At 40.8% G+C, this 16,079-nt stretch overlaps 2 protein-coding genes across 5 annotated transcripts in view; one reads left to right on the top strand and one right to left on the bottom strand.

Annotated features, from left to right (window-relative positions):
- Nucleotides 1-2,100, bottom strand: part of PPAT (phosphoribosyl pyrophosphate amidotransferase) — a 36,495-nt gene extending 34,395 nt beyond the window's left edge. The window contains exon 1 of the mRNA XM_055340307.1: nt 1,846-2,100. Within this exon, the coding sequence (XP_055196282.1) occupies nt 1,846-1,973 (128 nt within the window). The 5' untranslated portion in view covers nt 1,974-2,100. The remainder of the gene's footprint in view (nt 1-1,845) is intronic.
- PAICS (phosphoribosylaminoimidazole carboxylase and phosphoribosylaminoimidazolesuccinocarboxamide synthase) overlaps nt 1-16,079 on the top strand; it is a 51,919-nt gene that overhangs the window by 21,874 nt on the left and 13,966 nt on the right. The window contains exons 1-4 of one of the 4 annotated variants that reach the window (XM_055340261.1): nt 2,292-2,336; nt 2,783-2,849; nt 6,931-7,128; nt 14,485-14,663. In XM_055340261.1, coding sequence (XP_055196236.1) covers nt 2,834-2,849; nt 6,931-7,128; nt 14,485-14,663 — 393 coding nt within the window. In that variant the 5' untranslated portion in view covers nt 2,292-2,336; nt 2,783-2,833. Of the gene's footprint in view, nt 1-2,291; nt 2,421-2,561; nt 2,581-2,782; nt 2,850-6,930; nt 7,129-14,484; nt 14,664-16,079 lie in introns of those variants that run through there. The other 3 variants (XM_055340252.1, XM_055340268.1, XM_055340280.1) reach the window with 3 other exon arrangements.

The following is a 16,079-nucleotide window of genomic DNA, read 5'->3' as shown; positions in this document are numbered from 1 at the left end:
CTCATTCAGAGATTTTATCTCTGACACATTAGGGAGTTTCGCCATTCTTCCAATCAGATCAGTTCCTCTGAAGGGTGAGGACTTAAGCTAATTTAAAATTTTCAACTGGAAGAGAACCAGCCTTCTCAATGCACCTAATAATTCTATGCCTACACAAGGAAAATCTTAAATAGTTTTCCATAAATACATTTGTTACCCAGAAACTATTGGGTACTTTGCTCCTGTTATTGAAAACATCACAAGGTCAATTTTCATAACCAGTTTAACAAAGACTTATTTGGGCAGATGAGCAGCCTCAGAGAATCCATTCATTATTGCTCTATTATCATATAATTAATTTTTATTGCTCTTCCCTTGTACTGTCTAATCACGTAATTCTTTCACCCAAAAGCAACAGAAAAGTGCATATAGTTAGGATTCTAGTTGTATTCATTAAAACAAAAACAAACGCTTTTCTTCCAGCACATATTTAAAAGAGAGTCTCAAGATCTTCTTCCCTTCACAGAATATCCAAAATAACTTATCCTAAGAATGTTATAAACAAATGTTCTGAACTACCATAAGCAGGTTTCAGTTTTTCCTTGGATTACATATCTAACTTCTCAAAAAATGTTCAGTATTTTAAAACAAGATTTCTATTAAGGTCAACCCACAACTATCCAGGATTAGAGTCCTCCAAGTTAAAAATACTCTTTTTGATTCAACCCAGACTCTAAGTTACTCTCAGCTCTTAGTAAAGGAGGAGTATATAAGATGTGAAAACTAAAGTTAACTGCAGCCCTGAAAAGATCAAAAAGACTACTTGCAATCCAAGTTTGGTAAGGAAAAGCAAATCATTTGGAATGCATTTATACATATACATATTGCTGATAAATATTCCTGCCAAGTTCCTTAAACTGTTCTAAAAGTTATTGCTGCAGTACTGCCTTATGAAAACTTTCTAATACTTTCAGTGAAAATGTCAAACCTACGTTTGTATCAAAAGCCAGGTAATAAGGAATGGAAAGATCACAGAAGACAAGCTATTTTTTTTTTTAACTCAAAGGGATCTACCAAATTTTCCAAAAAAAAAAAAAAACCAGCGTGTACTTGTCATACAGGAACTGCTCCCCTTTCCCTCTCTTAAAGAAGAGACTTACTTTTTTTGGCATCTTCTTACTACAACCTTTTCCTTCGTTACCTGAAACCCGTGAATCTTTTGCAGATGCGCTATTTCCGGTGACTGGTTTATTTTCAGTTGGTCTGCGATCTACAACCAGGAGTTCCTTGTGAATACCAACTAGCTCGGTTTCCCAGGGTTTGAACTCCAGAATTCCTAAGTCCTCATAGCTGGGGGACTGCATTCACATCTACAATTTGCTCAACAGCTAGCTCTGCCCCTGCAAACAAAAGCCTGTGGTGGTCGAAGGCTCCGCGGGAACACCTCAAGGTGCTGTAGGTCCTGGAACCAGCAGCCACCCCCACACAAACCTTCACAAAAAAAAAAGCAGCTCCGGGTTCTGCAAGATTAAAACGGGCAAGCAGCGGGAGAAGTCCCGACCCGGCCGAGCCTGGCGAACCGGAGCCTTACAAATTGGCCAGACTCTCGAGGAGCGCACACACGGGAGAGCCCCTACAGACCATTAAGGGGGGAGGAGAAGCAAGTTCAGGGATGCAAGGTGGTGCCCGCGCACGCCTTGGCAACCTCGTCGATGCCACAAGCGGTTATCGACCCAGGTAATAGAGGTCGGCCTCCCTGCCCTCAGGCGCACGGGAGATCGCTAACTCGGGCCGCGGGAAACGGCTGGGGCTGAAGGAGAGAGAAACACACGCGCCGCCACCCCCACCCCTCAGCCGGTTGCTCACCGGTGCTGCAGCCCCACGAGTCCCAGAGTGATCACATGCGGCACATCTAGCTGCGTGGGCCACTCTCCTGAGGCGATGCACCCGAATACGCCACATTCCTCTCGCATTCCCGACTCCTCCAGCTCCATGTCGCTGCCGAAAGCACGTGGAGAGACCTGCCGCCGCGGCAGGGGCCTGAGCACCAACCAGCTGCCGCTCGGCCCGTACGCCTCAGAAGCCCGCTTCCTTCCCAGCAGCTCGACCCTCGCTACTGCGGCGGCGCGCGCTTTCCCAAAGTAAGCGTGATTAGCTCGGCCCCGCCGGCCGCCCTGCCCCGCCCCCTCAGGATCCACCAATGAGCGAGGAGGGAGGGAGCGGCCCCGCGACCGGGAGGCGGAGCCGCAGGCCCCCGGGGTGGAGCTAACCCTCCGCCTGGAGCCCGCCGCGAAGGACTAGCATTTTTTTTTTCCGCGCGTGGAAACCTCCGTTATTTTCGAGCAGCCCAGACTGGGGTGAGGAGAGTAGTGGGGCCAACGTCATTTCTCTGCCCTTTGTGTGCCCCTCCTCACCTGCTTTCCCCGGGCCATCACCACTTGGTACGCTCCAACCTATGAACCGCTCCCGCTGCGGAGAAGGGGCCGGTCAGCGAGCCTCGGTAGACTCGGGAGGGGCCGCCGCCGCGCGCCACTTTCCGCCGCTTCTGGATCGGCGCCCGCGCCTGTGCGCCTGCGCGCCTGCGCGGCGGGAAGCCTTTTTGTGTGTGTGTGTGTGTGTGTGGCGGGGGGGGGCGGGTAGAATCCCCGAATCGAAGTTGCTCCCTGGCGGCGGAGGCACCCGGGGCGCCGTCGCGGCCGTGTTGCTAGGGGGGAGCGCGCGGGCGTCCCGGAGTACTAGGCCCGCCGGGGGGGGTGTGTCTGTAGCCGCCGCGGGGGCCTCTCTGACCTCTCCTCTTTTCCAGAGTCTCGCCTCTCCTCCCGGCGCGTCCCCTGCCCCCAGCCCACGCGGGATAATGGCGACGGCGGAGGGTGAGTATCCCGCGTCCCCCGGCGTCTGCGGGGGCTCCCTGCCGCCCGCGGTCTCCCCGCCCTTGCCCCCTCAGCGAGCCTGGAGCTGGCGGACCCGGCGCCGACCGGTGCGCGCCCCGCGGCCCTCGGGGCGGCCTCCTCCGGGCCTGGGCCTGGGCTCCGCGCCGCCGCCTCCCGCCCTGGGCCGCGGGGCGGGCGGACACGTGGGCCGGGCGCCGCCGCGCCGGGCGGAGGAAACACGGCGCTCCCGGGCCTCTCCAGACTTTTCTGAAACGCTCGGAACTGGCTCTCGGTTGGGGGAAGAAACCAAGTAGAGGAGGGAGGGTGATTAGAAAGAGAAATGGCCGAGCGTTGGAGAGGTGCCTCAGTAGGTATTGCAAAAGCAATCGCGGGAACGCGTGTTGAGTCTTCAAAGTCTTGCTTTTCCTAATGGCCCGCTATTTCCGGAAAGTTAGTAGTTGAATCTATTGAAAATTTTCTTTCTTTCTTTTTTTTTTTTTTTTTGGTCCAGATTGTGTGTGTGTGTGTGTGTGTGTGTGTGTGTTATAGTCTTTTGATGCCGTAATGACTTTGAAGAGCTCCAAAAGCCCCAAGCAAAAAGTTGCCGTGATTCACTTTGCATTTATCCTATTAACATAACAATTTTATCTACGAGTGATAGGTCCTCAGGGAAGATCGTTTGTGACATTTTGCTGATAAAACTTCCCCCCACACACACACGCCCAATTTCTAAATTTACGGTGAACCAAATTGCTTGTGTTCACTGGTTAGTACGTTGTCTTCCACGCAGAAAAATTGAATTCAACTAAAAAATTGATGGACTAAACGAAACGATCCAGATGATAACGAGTAACAACTCTATAAAATCAAGGCGTTAGACTACAATTTTTCCTTCTATACATCTACACTGGTAAAATCTAACTGGCAGGTTTATATTTCTAAAATGTCACTTTTATGATTTCTAAATGGTGCTTCCTCCCTGAAAAATGTTCAGGGGCAACCCAAGAGCTATTAAAATCCAGTCTGAAGCCCCTTTCACCTCCTGCATGCTGCTTCCTTTCTATGTCTGCAACCCTTTGATATTTTCTGTCTCGTAAAATCCTAAGCTTACATCCCATTCAGAGTGATACATCAGGTTTGTTCATCTGTGTTCATTTATGTTGTGTGTTGTAAAACAGTGCTACTTAATGGAAATATAATATGAAACCATATGTAACTTTGTATCCTAGTAGTCACATTTTAAGAGGTAAAAAGAACCAGGTAAAATGAATTTTAATACATTTTTTTAACCCAGTATATCCAAAATAGTATCGTTTCAGCAAGTAATCAATATTTTTATATGTGACATTTTGCATCCTTTTTTTTTTTTATCTTGAAATCCATTGTGTATTTTACACTTAACTCGCATCTCAATTTGGAGTAGCCACATTTCGAATATTTCATAGCCAGAGGTGGCTAGTGGCTACCTTATTGGGAGGGCACAGTCCTAATCTTCTTATTCCTCTCTATGGAAGTCCTATACTTTTCAAGAGTATTTAATTTCGATTCCATGAATTAGTCTTGTAACAAATCTCTCCTATGATTGTTTATGGTTTTTTTCTACCCATTAATTGAAATTCATACCCTGCTTAACTAGTAATAAATACTGATTCAACTTAATTGAGGAGGGACGGTAGGTATGCACTTTCTTTTGCCCAAAGCTGACCTAGGGAGCATCTTTGATTTTATCCCCATGTTGAGCCAGTGGTTCTTAAAAACTTTTACCTTTTTAATATCTTGAGCCTTTTTCCACTGCTTTCCTTAGACCAGGACATTTCTTGGCCTGCACTGCTGCAGCAGCATCTTAACTGGTATTTCAGTCTCTGGTTTTCATCTATCCACTCTTTCTTCATTGCATTTTCCACACAGCAGCCACAATCTTTTTAATATAGAAATCTGTCGTTTTGCTAAAATGCTTAAAAGCCACATGTTTGTTCTTAGGATAAAATCTAAACATTGTCAACACAATGTATGAAGCCTGAAGGATGAGTAGTAAAATTCAAGGGAAGGAAACAGTGTTTGGACCTAGGGAACGTATGTCAAAAGCCTGGAAGTGGGATATAGAAATTCAGTTACAGAAGTTTAGAGTTCTGGAAAGGGAATAGAGAAATCTAGAGTTGGAGCTCTAAACTGAGACTCTAATTTGAGGAGCCTTTTACAGCTTGTGAGTCAGGACGGTACAACAGGATGGGAATTCCTCCTTTAGATTAGGTACCCTGCAGCAGTAACTATTAAACTGAATTGTAACTGGTTTGATTAATGGTTACCTCCACTAGGTGGTGATCTATCAACTGCTCAGTTCTCCTGCCATCCTTTCTATTCTGTAGCTGCTGTCCTTCCTCCTCTGCCCTCCTCTGCCCAACAGCAGTATACATAAACACAGTGCTCCAACCATTCTTTTTTTTTTTTAAGACTTTATTGTTATTCATGAAACAGAGAGAGAGAAAGGGGCAGAGGCACAGGCAGAGGGAGAAGCAGGCTCCATGCAGGGAACCGGATGTGGGACTTGATCTGGATCCTGGAACTCCTAGGCCGAAGGCAGGCACTAAACTGCTGAGCCACCCAGGGATTCCCATGCTCCAACCATTCTATAGTCCTGCCATGCACTCTTTCCCATGGTCTTTTTTTCACCACCACTACCAACCCCTTTCCCTCTTCTGGCTAAATGTTTATCCTTCCTCAGATCTCAACCTAAACCTCACTTTGTTCCAGACTTCCTTCTCTGGTGTCTAGACTAGGTTGGGTAGGACTGCTATGAACCTGTGATCTGTGTCTGTACTTCTCACATCTTATTATGATATCCTGTTTAATTTCAGCTTTCCTCAGACTCCTGTTGCCTGAGAGTAGGAATTCATTCTGTCTTGTTTATTGGTATATCCCTAGTATACCTGGCACATGGACATTAAAAAATGCCAATACTGAGAATGAGTCCATGATCTGGGAGCATGAGGGGTGATTTCTCCCCTTGGAAATTTTAAGTACTTAAACTTCTGTATCTCTCATCTTCATCTAAATCATTCTTTCAGATGACCAGTCTACCTTTTTATAGGTCTGTGACCTGCATCAAATTGGGTTCCCTTGTCCTTACTTCCTCACAGTGTCTCACATCTATTAGTATGGAGGAAGGATTAACACTGGGGGATAGGGGAGAAAGATTAAGAAATAGAGGTACTTGGAAATTGACTAACCTCAGTGGGAAGTGGTGCCTCCTCTTGCACTTCAAAAATCAAGAAACCCTTCTGGCTGAACTTTCCCATTTTGCCTGCCATGCCAAGCAAAAGTCACAAAAAATAAAGTATTTTTTCATCTACAAGCTAGTTTAATTATTGTATTGTGAATATATAAAAATGCAAATACTATTTGTAGGTTACATTAATTTAATGTAAATTAGTTCTACTTTAGTTCTGCTGTGAGAGAAGGGTTGATAGTAGAAAGAGCAAAGAATATCATCTCAGAAGACAGAGGATATTGTGTAGCTCTGCCATTTCCTATCTGCAGGGCCTCTACCTTTTTGATACTTAGTTTTCTAATCTTGATACAGTTGTCCCTTCAACAGCTTGGGTTTGATCTGCACGGGTCCACTTACACTTGGATTTTTTTTTTTTCGATAAATACCACACAGAACTGCAAAAATATTTTCTCTTAAGATTTTATTCTTTTCTCTAGTTTATTGTAAGAATACAGCGTAAGATAGATATAATTTAGAAAATTGTGTTAATCGGCCATTTAATGTTATCAGCAAGCTTTCTGATCAACAGTAGGCTATTAAGTTTTTAGGGAGTAAAAGTTACATGCAGATTTTCAACCCTAAACTCCACGTAGTTCAAGAGTCAACTCTATTTATGTGATTACAGTTTGTCTCAAAATTATGTGAATTAAATATGAAGCCTGTGAAAATAAGGTACTATGCAGATGAATGAATTTTTACTAACATTATTCCTTAACTATTCTGTATGTTCTGTGCTTGATCATTCTAGGTAACTTAGTCTTCAGTCAGAAAACTTTTTTCTGAAATCTGATGTCTCCCATTTTATTTCCACAGTACTGAATATTGGTAAAAAACTCTATGAGGGTAAAACAAAAGAAGTCTATGAATTGCTTGATAGTCCAGGAAAAGTCCTCCTGCAGTCCAAGGACCAGATTACAGCAGGAAATGCAGCCAGAAAGAATCACCTGGAAGGAAAAGCTGCAATCTCAAATAAAACTACCAGTTGTATTTTTCAGTTGTTAAAGGAAGCAGGTAAGTGGCTCTCTCAATAACTTCCCTTTTCATGTTCTCCCTCACACACACACACCTATTGGTCCTTTCATAGAGAAATGGCGTTATTTGGATTAACAACATGTTGACCACCTGCTATATTTTTCAGCTGTTAATGTAAAAGCAGATAAGTGGCTCCCCCCCATAGTCTCCTCCCTTTTGAGTGCATACACACACAGAGCATACTCTGATCTCTTTCATGGGGAGATGACATTATTTGCATTGAGAACATGTCCTTTGAGGATGTCTCAAAAGCTAAGGTTACTTAAACCAGGAACTCATAAATTTTACTATAGCACTTTAATTTGGAATTAGTAAGTGGTATCATTTAGTTAAGGCCTCCTAATATTTTGCCACAGTTTTTATCTGGCATGCATATCTTCTCTAACTTTGTCTTCTAGGAAGATGTCCTAGGAGAGACTTGCCTATAAAGGAGGCCCATTCTCGGATTAGGCAGCTTTAATTGAATAATTGAAATTTGGTACCTGTAATTCTATATTCTTTGCTCCTTAGAGATAAGACAAAATTTCAAATCCCTTTTCCAGCTGAAAGCCCTGAAAAGTATTTGAAGGTTGCCACCACACCTTCTCATTGTGCCCCAAGTGAGGGAGGGGTTTGAACTAGAATCCAAGATCTCCAAGGTTACCCCCTACTCTGAAACTGAAAGAAGACTATTTCCTATAAAGACAAAAAGATGAGATCAGAACATTCTTTGAAAGGCACTGGAGTAAAGAAAGGGGAATGAGATAATGGACCTTTCTGCAGGGATTCAGACAGGGCTGATTTGTCTGTAGTATATGATATCTCCGCTAAGAAAAGATTTAAGCTCTTCCAGCGGAAGACTTCATTGTCTTGGATCATTCAACCTTTGAAGGCTCTAGTTCCTTATCTATAAAATAAAAGCTTTGTTTTTACAATCCCAGTTCTAATTTTATAATTTAATAATTTTGTCTCCTTTTACTACCCAGTTGCCCTTTTCATTGCTTAGAATTTCCTGTAAGCATTACAGTCCTACCCTGTTTTATTGCACTTTATTGTGTTTCGTGGATATTGCCTTTTATTTTTTCTTTTTAACAAAGGTTTGTGGCAAACCTGCCTCTGCACTGAAAAACTCTGTTGGTGCCATTTTTCCAACAGCATTTGTTCTTTTCTTTTTTCTTTTTTCTTTTTTTTTTTTTAATTTTTATTTATTTATGATAATCACACAGAGAGAGAGAGAGAGAGAGAGGCAGAGACACAGGCAGAGGGAGAAGCAGGCTCCATGCACCGGGAGCCCGACGTGGGATTCGATCCCGGGTCTCCAGGATCGCGCCCTGGGGCAAAGGCAGGCGCCAAACCGCTGTGCCACCCAGGGATCCCCGCATTTGTTCTTTTCATATTGCTAGCACATTTTGGTAATTCTCTCAGTATTTTAACTTTCTCATTATTAGATTTGTTATGGTGAACTATGATCAGTGATCACAACTTGCTGAAAGCTCAGATGATAGCATTTTTTAACAATGAAGAATTTTTTAACATAAAATATATCCTTTTTTAGATACCATACTATCACACACTTAGTAGACCACAGTATAGTATAAATATAACTTGTATGTGCACTGGAAAACCAAAAAATTAATTTGATGTATTGTGGTAGTGTGGAACCGAACCCACAATTATTCAAGGTATGTCCATAATCTCTCTTAAATTAATCTTTTTGAATCCCAAAGGGGAATTTAATACCTTTATTTCCAGTCAAGATAGATATACCTGCTTACCACAAAATAACAAGGTGATTCAAGTTAAGTCAATTCTGTCAGTACATAATGGGTTATTGAATAGTTTTGCCTCTTTCCTAGTTTTCTGTTGAACGCTTTTTAAATCAATGAGGGAAAAAAATGGTTCATTGCCAACTTAATTTGTCATCCACATCATAAATCCCTCTATATAGAAAGTATGTTAGAAGTTTAAAGGACTACCCACAGTTCCTAAGTAATAAGATTTTAGGATTTTTTTTTTTTTAAGATTTTATTTATTTATTCATGAGAGATACAGAGAGAGAGGGGCAGACACACAGGCAAAGGGAAAAGAAGGCTCCCTGCAAGGAGCCTGATGTGGAACTTGAACCTGGGAATCTGGGATCACGCCCTGAGGCAGATGCTCAACCGCTGAGCCACCCAGGTGTCCCAGGTTTTAGGATTTTTATTTCAAGGCTTCCTTGATTGGTGGTTTCTCAGTAACTGAGTAAATTTCTATAGAGAGCATCAAACTAATTTTATATTCGTTTTTGCAAAACAGATAAGTGATCCATTTTAAACTTGCCAAGTTATCTCCTTTTCCCTATGCATATTACAATTTTAGAAAGTTTTCTAATACTATAAATTGTTAACAATAAAAAAATTAGCTCGTGCGTACCCATAGTAGTTACACATAGCTATCTGGTTTTATATATACTGTGTGTGTGTGTGTGTGTGTGTGTGTGTGTGTGTGTATTTATTTATTTATTTATTTATTTATTTACCTTTAAGTAATGGAAGATATTTACAGGCCCAAGTTTTTATTTGCTTACTCAGTGTACTTTCTAGGGCTTAACAAAAAGTGAATTAAGGTAACCCAAATTATCTGTCCAGAAGTTTCCCAGTTTTGACTCTGAAAGTCCTACATCTGAGAAAGCTGAGAAAGTTTGTCATCCTAGGTGAAGTAATCCAACAATTATCTTTAAACTACTGTATTTGGCACACTTAACTAAAACTTAACTTGGTTCACAGGAAATGTTGAAAGTATTTTTCAGGTTTTGTACACTGAAATTAAGGAAAACTTAAGTTTTTAAAAATCCCTAGATTTGATTGATTGATTGATTTTTTAAAGATTTTATTTATTCATGAGAGACACAGAGAGGCAGAGGCACAGAGGCAGGAGCATGCTTCTCACAGGGAGCCTGATACGGGACTCAGTCCCTCGACTGGGATCATACCCTGAGCCAAAGGCATGCTCAACCACTGACCCACCTAGATGTCCCCTTAGATTTGTTTTAGAAGACAGATTAGGAATTCTGTTGCCTTATTGAATTTTTACTTGCTGATAGATAAATAAATGGTGTGCCTAGCTGACCACCAAAGGACTATTTAAAATTGCTTTCTTTATAATCAAGATTATATTCTTAATTAAGCTATTTCTAGAAGTTAGAATGGGAAGAGCACCAAATGAGATCTGGTAAATCAGCATTCTATTTTTTTTCTTTTTTTTATTTTATTTTTATAAATTTATTTTTTATTGGTGTTCACGGATTCTAGTTTTTTTCATTGTCAACATAAGCAAACTTTAAAATACTATACAAATAACAGATACAAGAAATACTGTTTTTCTTTTTTTTTTTTAAGATTTCTTTATTTATTCATTCAGAGAGAGTGAGAGAGAGGCAGAGACACAGGCAGAGGGAGAAGCAGGCTCCATGCAGGAAGCCTGATGTGGGACTTGATCCCGGGTCTCCAGGATCACACCCCAGGCTGCAGGCGGCGCTAAACCGCTGCACCACCGGGGCTGCCCGACATAGTGATTTTCCATGGAAATAATATTATATGTGCTACACCTGAGTTATGAAATGTGTGGATTTGGTCTCAATACTTTACATCAAAACCTAGCCTTTTAAGTCTCAATTCTCCCACAGAAACCTGTAATTACATTTAGGGGTTAGTAGTGATAATGGGTAGAAGTCCTGCAGTTGCTAAAACACAGATGAGGAGCCGGGCAGCCTTAACACATGAGAGGATATGTGGGCTGATTAGCTATCAGATACAGCCATTGTAATTTAGAGTAGGAAGTGACATTTGCTTAGCAATCTTGATAGGAGTCTTAAATTTTGTAAGCAATGAGAGGTGAGGAGGGTTCTTTTGCTCATCTCCCCCCCCCACATTTGCTAATATGATTAGCACGTGTATTAGAAGCAGTCATTATTATCATCTAAACTGAATCTTTTCTTTTTGAAGCAATTTTTTTCCTGTGCTGGATCATTACTGTAAATTGATTCTGTGCATTTGGTTCTCTTAGATGTAAGGAAGAGTTTTCTTCTGAGTAAAAGTAACTTTTTTATATTTAAACAATAGCTTTGGATACTGATCTTTAAAGCTTAGTAGACAAATGAGCAAATATGACAAAGACCTTAAAAGGGAGAACTCTTGAAGCCCGGCATATAATTATCACCTATATAATTCAGGATTGATTTAAATCATTTGCCTATCCATAAGCATGAGCCCAATCATTCTTTAAGGGTTAAAATGACCATTTATTCTCACTGTTATTCTTTGCCAGAGTTCTTGTTCATGTAGCATATAACAGTTCCCTGTTTCACATAAATCTTACTGGTCAAATCCAAAGGGAGTACAGGGAATACAATACAGGTTTTGAAACTGGTCTAGGTTAGGATCCCTGGGTGGCTCAGCAGTTTAGTGCCTGCCTTCGGCCCAGGGCATGATCCCAGAGTCCTGGGATTGAGTCCTACGTCAGGCTCCCTGCATGGAGCCTGCTTCTCCCTCTGCCTTGTGTCTCTGCCTCTCTCTCTCTCTCTCTCTCTCTCTCTCTCTCTCTCTCATAAATAAAATCTTAAAAAAAAAAAAACTGGTCCAGACACCATTACTAATTGGCAACATGACCCAGCTTTTCATATTACTTGTTTGAGCCTGTTTCTTTCATTGTAAAATGTAATAATACCTACCAGAACAATGTTATGTGTGGTTACATGACATAACACATAAAACAACACAGTGCAAGTCTTACATAAATGTAGATTCCCTCGTGCGGGGAAATATATATGTGTAGGTGTGTGTATGATCAAAGATTCTTGATCGTTTTCTAATAAGGAAAAATTAATTTTAGAAGATGAGACTGGGATTGCAAGTACTAACATTGCAGCCTAAAGATGAACATTATTATGTTGAACCCATGCAAGTTTCCAGATATTTTAATTCATGTTAATTCTATTGTATTACTTTGTACTGTGATATACTAACACTTCTTGGAGAGGTAGTATAGCATAGTGGTTAAGTGGGTAGCCCAGAGTTCAAATAGTGTTGGTTGGAAACTGCTTTATCTAATACTAGCTGACATAAGCACTATGCCTTTGTCCTTATCTATTTTGTTGAATATTTGTCATATTATCTACCTTCTCAGGTATTAGGATTAAACAAATGAAAACAAATTTATGATGTTTGACCAAAGGTAGGTCTTGCTACTTTTTAAAATTAAATTGTGTTGGGGCATCTGACTGGCTCAGTCAGTAGAGCATGTGACTCTTAATCTCAGGGTCTTGAGTTCAGGCCCCACATTGGGCATAGAGTGTACTTAAAAAATTTTTTTTGTTAATTGTGATAAACATAACAAAATTTGTCATTTTAACCATATTACAGTGTAAATCCAGTGACATTAGTTCTCTATTGCCAGAACTTTTTTATCATCTTACACAGAAACTCTGGCCCATTAAATAAAACTCTCCATTCTCCCTTCCCACCTCTGGTAACCTCTATTCTACTTTCTGATTATGAATTTGCCTATTTTAGGTACATCATATTAGTGGATTTATACTGTATTTGTCCTTTTATTTCACGTAGTGTAATGTTTTCTTGTATTTTTATTTTTAAGATTTTATTTATTCATGAGAGACAGAGAGAGAGAGAGAGAGAGGCAGACACAGGCAGAGGGAGAAGTAGGCTCCATGCAGGGATCTCCGGGTCTCCAGGATCAGGCCCTGGGCTGAAGGTGGCACTAAACCACTGAGCCACCCGGACTGCCCTAGTGTAATGTTTTCAAGGTTTATCCATGTTGTAGCATGTATCAGAGTTTTATTTCTTCTCAAAATGAGAAGAAAATGAATAACAATTCATTTTATGTATATATTATATTTTGGCTATCTTTTCATCTATTTATGGACATTTGAGTTGTTCCCCCTCCCCCCCATTTTTTTAAAGATTTTTGTTAATTTCAGAGAGAATGCAGAGAGAGAGAAAGCATGGGTGGGGGGTAGAGGAAGCAGGCTCCTGCTGAGCAGGGAGCCCCATGTGGGGTTTGATCCCAGGACCCTGGGATCATGACCTGAGCTGAAGGCAGACACTTAACTGAGCAACCCAGGTACTGCTGGGGACCCCCCCTTTTGTTTTTCTTTTTGTTTCCCCCTATTGTAAACTGTGCTGTTGTGAACATTGGTGCGCAGGTATCTATTTGAGTCCCTGCTTTCAATTCTTTACAGTACTACCTTTTCTAGAAGTGTTACTACATGGCACACAAATACTGTAGCATTAACATGATTAAAACGTCTTCTGGAAACCTGTATAGGTTAACATAGTAATGCTCATCTTCAGGCTGCAGTGTTAGTACTTGGAATACCTAGAAGTAGAATTGCTGGATCATATAGTTCATGATATATCATAACTAAGATCAGAGAAATTATTTTCCAAAGCCCCTAAATAAAACAGCTCCCATCACTAGCTAGCTTTTTATCTTGGTTTTCCAGTAACAGTTTGAGTCAAATAGAAGGGAAAGGAAGGGGATCCCTGGGTGGCGCAGTGGTTTGGCGCCTGTCTTTGGCCCGGGGCGCGATCCTGGAGACCCGGGATCGAATCCCACATCGGGCTCCCAGTGCATGGAGCCTGCTTCTCCCTCTGCCTGTGTCTCTGCCTCTCTCTCTCTCTCTCTCTCTCTCTCTATCATAAGTAAATAAAAAAAAAATTAAAAAAAAAAAGGGAAAGGAAGAATAAGTGTTTTCTTTGCTCTTCACCAAATTGGCCACTATGTTCCTGCTGCCACCTGTTGGATATGGTTTTTTCAGGGATTATTTTCTTCAAATATAAGAGAAAAGGGTGATCTAAAACTTAGGGCTGTATCTGATTGTGATAAGTAGACTGATATTCTATTTTATAAGGCTCATTTAATACTGGACTGTAAAATGTGAAAATCATATAACCAAATTTGGTTTAAAGATAATTTAGCATCACTTAAATGAGTTACATGCTTTATGCAAAGTTAGGTAAGCCGTAGCAGAAGTTACTCAATAGGTATTTTTTGAATGTATGAATAAATGAATGGTAAAGACATTCATTATGTTTTGCCATAATGCCAGGCAACATTAAAATGAAATATTCCTAAATATTTTGGTAAGCATTAAGCTTATCAATATTAAGCATATTAATAATTTTTCTACTTGTACTTTTTAAAAAATTATTTTTGATAGTGTCATTTAGGGATAATGCATTTGGCTGGATAAAGTTTTTTCATTTGTTTTTTTGTAAATAGTAGTTTATTATACCTCACATCTACCTTTTTAAATACAATTTTAATGCTTTTTTTTAAAAACTTTTTATCAATATATAGGTATCAAAACTGCTTTCACCAGAATGTGTGGGGAGACAGCTTTCATTGCACCTAAATGTGAGATGATTCCAATTGAATGGGTTTGTAGAAGAATAGCAACTGGTTCTTTTCTCAAAAGAAATCCTGGTGTCAAAGAAGGATATAAATTTTACCCACCTAAAGTGGAGCTGTTTTTCAAGGTAATTATTTTATGCTTCTGTGTCTTACTATAATATAGCAACAAATGTAATTTCAAAGTCAAAAAAGATTTAATGTTATTAAAACAAAATCTTTTTTAAAAATTTTGAAAAATTAGGGATCCCTGGGTGGCGCAGCGGTTTGGCGCCTGCCTTTGGCCCAGGGCGCGATCCTGGAGACCCGGGATCGAATCCCACGTCGGGCTTCCGGTGCATGGAGCCTGCTTCTCCCTCTGCCTGTGTCTCTGCCTCTCTCTCTCTCTCTGTGACTATCATAACTAAATAAAAAAATTAAAAAATAATTAAAAAATAAAAATTTTGAAAAATAAAATGCAGTGATTAGGAAGAAAATTCAGAAATTTTTTAAATTCTTCATTAAAGAGTTTGAAGTAAAAGCAAATACAAGGGATCTTTTTATATTCAGATACAGAAAAACTATTACTGATGTGTCTTACAAGCAAAACCACTAAAGATGTAGGAATCAGTTGTTAAAAGTTTGTATTGGTTTTCTTTATTGAAACTGCTTGTCTCTTTTCCTCTTTGTTTATGCATAGTTCCAAAGTCAGAAGTAATGTTTCTGTAGCATTTTTTCCTTTATTTATTTTTATTTTTATTTTAAAGATTTTATTTATTTATGCATGAGAGACACAAAGAGAAAGGCAAAGACACAGGCAGAAGGAGAAACAGGCTCCATGCACCGGGAGCCCGACGTGGGATTCGATCCCAGGTCTCCAGGATCGTGCCCTGGGCCAAAGGCAGGCGCTAAACCACTGCGCCACCCAGGGATCCCTGTAGCATTTTTAAACAGTGAGCTGAAATTGCCTCTCAGCCTTTTAGCCTAGATCAAGTGTAATCAGTAAACTGCACACCTTGAAATGTTTATATAATACAAATCTAGAATTCATAAAAGAAAATTTTCAGGGGCACCTGGGTGGCTCATCAGTTAAGCATTTGCCTGTGATTCAGGTCATGATCTTAGAGTCCTGGGATTGAACCCCACATCGGGCTCCCTGCTCAGTGGGGAGCCTGCTTCTCCCTTTCCTCCCTACTTGTGCTTTTTCTCACTATCTCTGTCTCTTTCTCTCAGATAAATGAATAAAACCTGAAATGAAAAGAATTTTTCATGTGAAATTGGGACACTACTTAGAATAACATGAAAGTTATTATTTTTTTTTTTTACTAATGGCTTAATATGAAGTCTCTTGAATTATCAAATAATATCCTTAAAACACTTGTAGTCTTATATAAATTCTTATTAAAAACGAGATCAAGGGACACCTGGGTGGCTCAGTGGTTGAGCGTCTGTCTGCCTTTGGCTCAGGGCATGATCCTGGTCCCGGGACTGAGTCCCATGTCGGGCTCCCTGCGAGGAGCCTACTTTTCCCTACCTGTGTCTTTGCCTCTCTCTCTGTATCCCTC

Source organism: Nyctereutes procyonoides, unplaced genomic scaffold (genome assembly GCF_905146905.1).
Source record: "Nyctereutes procyonoides isolate TBG_1078 unplaced genomic scaffold, NYPRO_anot_genome, whole genome shotgun sequence".
NCBI classification, from domain to species: domain Eukaryota; kingdom Metazoa; phylum Chordata; class Mammalia; order Carnivora; family Canidae; genus Nyctereutes; species Nyctereutes procyonoides.
Note: the sequence above shows the minus strand (reverse complement) of the source record. Positions and strands in the feature narration are given on the sequence as shown.